This window comes from Megascapheus bottae, chromosome 4 (genome assembly GCF_031878675.1).
Source record: "Megascapheus bottae isolate mThoBot1 chromosome 4, mThoBot2.hap1, whole genome shotgun sequence".
In the NCBI taxonomy this organism is placed as follows: Eukaryota; Metazoa; Chordata; class Mammalia; order Rodentia; family Geomyidae; genus Megascapheus; species Megascapheus bottae.
Window position 1 is genome coordinate 13,611,848 of NC_143512.1, and position 6,615 is coordinate 13,618,462.

General features: G+C 48.0%; 1 protein-coding gene across 1 annotated transcript; it reads right to left on the minus strand.

Moving 5' to 3' along the window:
• Window positions 1-615: 615 nt before the first annotated feature.
• Smim33 (small integral membrane protein 33) lies at window positions 616-3,179 on the minus strand. Its single transcript, XM_090331099.1, has 2 exons — window positions 3,171-3,179; window positions 616-987 (listed from the first exon to the last, which is right to left on the minus strand). The coding sequence occupies exons 1-2, from the start codon at window positions 3,177-3,179 to the stop codon at window positions 616-618; spliced, it is 381 nt and encodes a 126-aa protein (XP_090187225.1).
• Between the last annotated feature and the right edge of the window lie 3,436 nt (window positions 3,180-6,615).

Genomic DNA, 6,615 nt, shown 5'->3' on the forward strand with positions numbered 1-6,615 from the left:
AGAGTTTTCTCTGTAAACATTGAAAGTGAAGCTCTAGCTGAGTCCTGTGGGCCTTCGGTAGCTCTGGTCCCCACACTCCAACTTGCTTCTACTTGAATTTTCAGTCCAATTTTCAATTATTTATTTATTCATTTTTGTCGATCATGGGCCTTGAACTCTGGGCTTGGGCGCTGTCCCTGAGCTCTACAGCTCTACCACTTGAACCACAGCGCCACTTGTTTTTCTGGTGGTTAACTAGAGGTAAGAATCTCCCTTTTGTGCCTGGGCTGGCTTTGAACCGTGATCCTCAGATCTCAGCCTCCTGAGTAGCTAGGATTATAAGCCTGAGCCACCAGTGCCTGGTGAATTCATCATTCTTATTATTTTATGCCAGTCCTGAGTCTTGAACTCAGTGCCTGCACCCTTTCCCTGAACTTTTTTGCACAAAGATAGCCCTCTACACCTCGAGCCACAGTCCCACTTCTGGCTTTTTGATCATTTATTCAAGATAAGAAAACCACAGACTTTCCTGCCCAGGCTGGCTTCAAACTCTGAGTCTCGGATCTCAGCCTCCCGAGAAGCATGAGTCTCTGGGGCCCTGCCCTGTTTCTAGATCTGAGTTCAGAATCTCCATATCTATAGATATGTGTCTTCCCCGAGGCTGGGCCTGGGTCGCTCTGGTGCTGGGTCAGAGCCAGGGTCGGGAGGCTCCTGCTGGACTTCTTTATGAGTGTTCTCGAGGCCCAGAAGCCGCCAGTGGGTGAGGTAGATGCCGTCCTTTGGCTTTGAGACTGGTGGCTCGGTAGGAAGAGTGGCACGGCCTTGGTGTAGCTTTGGCCCAATGTGGACTGCCACCACGATGCAGACAGCCAGCAGCACAAAGGCAGCAATGATGATGGTGAGCAGGGGCAGCCCATCCTCCGGAGGCGGCTCCCAGGCCCCACCTAGCACCTCCGGGAGCTGCTTCTGGGGCTCCTGCGCCAGGGAGCCATTCACAGCTGGAGAAGCCTACAATGGACAGATGGCAGAGGGAGAGGTTGGCAGGGATATGGACACATAGAAAAACAAAATATAAGGCCAGGAGTTTGGCCTAGTAGTAGAGTGCTTGCCTAGCATGCATGAAGACCCGGGTTCAAGTCCTCGGTGCCACATTCATAGAAAGAAAAAGAAAAAGGAAAAAAAAAAAGCCAGAAGTGGTGCTATGGCTCAAGTAGTAGAGCTCTAGCCTTGAGAAGGCACAAGGACAGTGCTCAGGCTCTGAGTTCAAGACCCAGGACTGGCAATCAATCAATGAGTAAAAACAAAATATAGGAAAAAAGGAAACAGAGACAGACGGTCCAGGGGAGAGACAGGAACAGAGGTTGAGCTAGAAACACAAGAGTATCCAGAACAGCAGGGAGTGTAGGGTGAGAAAGAGAGAGAGAAGCAAAAAGAAACAGGAAATGAAGATGGACACAGAGACAGGAAAAGTCATTGAGAAAGGGACAAAGCAAGAGGCTTCATTATAGCCAGGCATAATAGAGTGTGTCCCCAAAGTCCCCTCCCACTGCCTCTCTTCCTACATCTCCAGGAAAATGTCTAGGTGTCATTCTGAGCCCGTGCCCGGGGCAGTGAGCAGGCCTGGAAGGTGGAGTTCTTGTCCAGCTTCTGAGGCTCCCATAACCCTCGCTCACTACAAGGTAGAAAGGGGAGACGACTTGGGTCCTTTCCCCCAGACCTCCTGGGGTCCTGGAGTAGGGTGGTGGCCAGGGTAGATTGCTAGCTGTACTCCAGCCAGAGGAAATCCTATGCCAGTCTCCCTCTGTCAGGGTTCCTGAGTTCTACAAGAGCTAGAGGTATGTTTTCCCTACTTCTATCTCCAATCTGTTACATGCCTAGTGGAGGTGAGAGAATTTCAGTGAAGTATATAAACCATAAAATAACTCCAAGGCTAAATGTGGTGGCTCACACCAGTAAGCCTAGCTATTCAGGAGGCAGACGTTGAAGAATTGATTCAAAGCCACCCTTTATTAGGGAAAAAAAAAAGGTACAAGAGACCTCATCTCAACTAATAAAAAGCCAAGCATGTTGGCCTATACATGTCATCCCAGCTATCTAGGAAGTGTGAACAACGGGACTGCAGTCCAGGCCAGCCTACGCCTACACACAGACCATATTGAAAAATAACAAAAACCGGGCACAGTGGCTCATGCCTGTAATCCTAGCTACTCAGCAGGCTGAGATCTGAGGATCGCCCATGCACTACAAAGCCAAGAGACGTTAATCTCCAGTTAATCACTAGAAAATGGAAAGTGGGGCTGTGGTTCAAGAGCTTAGGAACAATGCCCAGACCCAGGCTAGGGCGATAGCCTTGAGCTGAAGATCTCAGGGACAGTGCCTAGGCCAAGTTCAAGCCCCTATTACCCACAAAAAAAAAAAGGGAAAGAAATAAAAGAAAAAAATAAAAGCAAAAAGAACAGGAGGCACAGCTCAAGTGACCAGTTTGTTTGCGAGCTTGAGGCTTGGAGTTCAAGCCAAAAAGCAAAACAAGCCAGGCACTGGAGGCTTGTGCCTATATTCCTAGCTACTCAGGAGACTGAGATCTGACAATCAAGGTTTGAAGCCAGCCTGGGCAAGAAAGTCTAGGAGACTAATCTCCAACCAAGCCCCGAAAAAGACAGAACTGGAGCTGTGGTTCAAGTGGTAGCAGGAAAAAAAAAAAAAAAAAAGCTCAGGAACAGTGTCGAGGCTATGAGTTCAAGCCCCAGGATTGGCATCAAAACAAAAAAATGCAACAAAACCAACAAACAAAAAGTCAGAAACAAAGTCCTGAAACCCTAAGAATTCCCAAGCCTCCCTCCCTCCCCAGTCACCATGCTGCTGGGGACACTGCTACACTGGCCCCTCCCTCTCACCCTCAGCCCTCAGCCTGGCCTCCCTGTGGATAGGCAATTGGGGTCCAGGAAAAGCTGTCAGGGCAAACCCATTTCCTTTAGTTACACGGTTCTGTCCCACCTCCCACATGTGTCCCGTTGGTGTGGAAATACTGCCCACTTCCCCTCACCAGGCGGAGCTCTCTGGGGCAGCCAGCCGCTGGCCCTGGCCTCCCAGGCAGGGGGCGGGAAAGCAGCTCCGGATGCACAGGGTGAGAGGGAACTCAGGCCTGCAAAGGCCTTGGTAGTCTGGCAGGAAGGGGTGAGCAAAGAGTCTACCTGGTGCATTGTCCGGGACTGTCACAGGGCTCCTTTGGGACTGGAGGCCAGCTGGGTAAAGCAGTGCTCACTGCCCTCACTCCCCTACCCAGAGCTGCCACGTCTGCGGGGCACACGCCTTGCGCACACACCCTCATTTGCTCTTTCCCGCGCTCATATTTCCGGGAACATCTGGGCTACCCTGGGCCAGCCCCTAGCTCTGAGAGTACCTTGATCTTCCTCCTTGGCACCTGCCTTGTCAAATTCAGGAGCTGGATCCACCTGCTCTCTCCTCAGCTCCTCTGTCAGACTCCAGTCACCCAGGCAGGGCTCCCCACTATTTCCACCTACTAACAGATTTCCTGCTGTCCATTGATGTTTTTGTTTGGGTTGAGGGTTTAGTTTTTTGTTTGTGGTGTCTCTAAGCAGCCCAAGCTTGGCCCAAACTCATAATCCTTCTGCTTCAGTGGTGGGATTACAGGTACGTGCTACTATACCTGGACTGATCTTTTGTGTTTTGTTTTGCTTTATTTCTAGCACTGAGATTTGAGTTCAGGCCTCTCTTCTTGGGAGGCAGTAACTCCACCACTTGAGTCAAGTAGCCAGCCCATTATTGTTTAGTTTGTTTTGAGACAAGACTTTCCACATAACACAGGCTTTTTTTCTTTCTTTCTTTTTTTGCCAGTCGTGGGGCTTGAACTCAGGGTCTGAGCACTGCCCTTGGACTTCTTTCAAGGCTAGAGCCACAGCACCACTTCCAGCTTTTTTTCTATGTGTGTGGTACCAAGGAATGGAACCTGGGACTTCGTGCATGCTAGGCAAGCACTCTACCACTAGGCCAAACTCCCGCACCCCCCTTTTTTGGTCAGTCATGGGGTTTGAACTCTGGGCCTAGATGCTGTTCCTGTGCTCTTCAGCTCAAGGCTACTACCCTACACCTTGGGGCACAGTGCCACTTCTGTTTGTCTAGTGGTTAATTGGAGATAATAGTCTCACAGACTTCCATGTCTGGGCTGACTTAGAACTATGATCCTCAAATCTCAGCCTTCTGAGTAGCTAGGATTATAAGTGTGCGCCACCAGCGCCTGGCACTTAGGCCGGGCTTGAATTTGCCATGTAGTCCAGGCTGGCCTTAAACTCACAATTTTCTTGCTTGTGCCTCCTGAGAGTCTGGATTATAAGCAAGGACCAATAAATCATCTCTTTCCCCCTGCCTCGGTCTCTGTCTCTCTCTGTTTGTGCTGGGGCTTGAACTTAGGGTCTGGGCACTGTCCTGGAAACAAGAGGGCTTTAAAAAAATATGTTGTTAGCTGTTCTTCCCCCCCCCATTTGTTTTTTCTTGTTGTTGCTGTTTTTGATTTCTGCCCCCTTTGTCTTGTTAGTGTATCTGATTTGGGGAGGGGAAAGGGAATCATAGAAACAGTGGGGCAGCCAGGTGGGGTGGCTCACACCTGTAATCCTAGCTGCTCAGGAGGCTGAGATCTGAGGATCAAGGTTCAAAGCCAGCCCTGCACAAAGGACCTGAGACTGTTTATCTCCAGCTAAACTCTAGAAAAGGGGAAGTGGAGCTTGGGTCAAGGATAGGGTGGTAGCCTCGAGCCGAAAACTCAGGGACAGTGCCCAGGCCAAGTTAAAGCCCCATGACCCACAAAAAAAGAAAAAGAAAACAAAAAAAGAAACAGTGGGGCAAAGGGTGTCCTAATTCACTAGTGATTCTTACTAGACACTACGTTGGAAATGAAGGGGGAGGAGGTGAAGAGGGAACAAAAATTGGGAAGGAATGAGGGAAGCAATGACAAGGTTCAAAAAGAAATGTGCTCGTTACCTGACTTATGTAACTGTAACACCTCTGTGCATCATGTTTCAATACATTTTTAGGGTGTAGATTGCAGGCACTGATGGATACTACCTAGCTATTCAGGAGGATTGAGGATCAAAGCCAGAAGAGGTAGACAATCCCTAAAGATTCTTTTCTTTTTTTTTTTTTTTGGTAGTCTTGGGGACTGAACTCAGGGCCTGAGCACTGTCCTTGGACACTTTTTTTGCTCAAGCCTAGTGCTTTGCCACTTGAGTCACAGTGCCACTTCTGGCTTTTTCTGAGTATGTGGTACCGAGGAATCTAACCTAGGGTTTTGTGCATGCTAGGTGAGCACTCTACCACTAGGCTATGCTCTGGGCTCCAACTCTGTTTTTTTTTTGTTTTTGTTTTTGTCTTTTATGGGACTTGAACTCTGAGCCTGGGCGTTGTCCCTGAGCTCTTCAGCTCAAGGCTACCCACCTTACCCCTTGAACCACAGCCCCACTTCTGGTTTTCCGGTGGTTAATTGGAGATAAGAATCTCATAAATTTTAGTGCCTGAGCTGGCTTTGAACTGAGAGCCTCAGATCTCAGCCTCCTGAATAGCTAGGATTACAGGTGTGAGCCACCATGCCCACCTGAAGGTGCTTTTCTTTTTTTTTTCTTTTTTTTTTATTGTAATTAGTAAAAGGGTTACATGATATTTGCCAGATAGAAGGTGCATTAATTCACATACATTGATACCCTTTCACATGTCTTGGTACCCGTTTCCCTCCCCCCCCACACCCCCCATCTGTCTTGGTTTTCCCCCCTTGAAGGTGCTTTTCTTTTTCTTTCTTTCTTTCTTTCTTTTTTTTTTGGTATGAGATAGTGGGATTTGAACCTAATACCTGATGCTTTTACTCATTGACAAGCACTCTAACCCCAAGAATTTTATCTCTACATAGCCAAAGAAAAGCCAGAATTGGAGACATGGTTCAAATGGAATAGTGCCAGCTACAAGTGACAAACCCAACTGAGAGCTTGAGACGCCGAGTTTAAACCCAGCATGCATGTACATGCACATGTGTACTTGCGTGCGTGCATACCATACACACACACACACACACACACACACACACACACAGAGTTATAGGTATATAAGGAGTATAAAATAATTAAATTGTGCTAATTAAATTGTGATGACTATGCGCATCTAAAGTAGTATCCACTGAACATACTAGAATGATTGAATTTTGAAGAGGAACGCATTCAATAGTAGGAACAGAGCTTGGTGCTATGTGTGAGAGAATTGACTTTCTAAACCAGCTTGGTTAAGAAGGTCTATTAGATGCTTTTTAAAAAGTTATTATCATTTTTTTAATGTGTCAGTCACAAGGTGCTGTCCTTGAGCTCTCTCTCTCTCTCTCTTTTTTTTTTTGCCAGTCCTGGGCTTGAGCTCAGGGCCTGAGCACTGTCCTTGAGATTTTTCTCAAGGCTAGAGCTCTACCACTTGAGCCTCAGCACCACTTCTGGCTTTTTCTAAGTATGTGGTACTGAGGAATCGAACCCGGGTCTTCATGCATGCGAGGCAAGCACTTTACCACTAGGCCAAACTCCTGGCCCCGCGTGAGCTCTTTTGCTTAAGGCTAGCCCTCTACCACTTTGAGCCACTGTGCTTTTTTTTTTT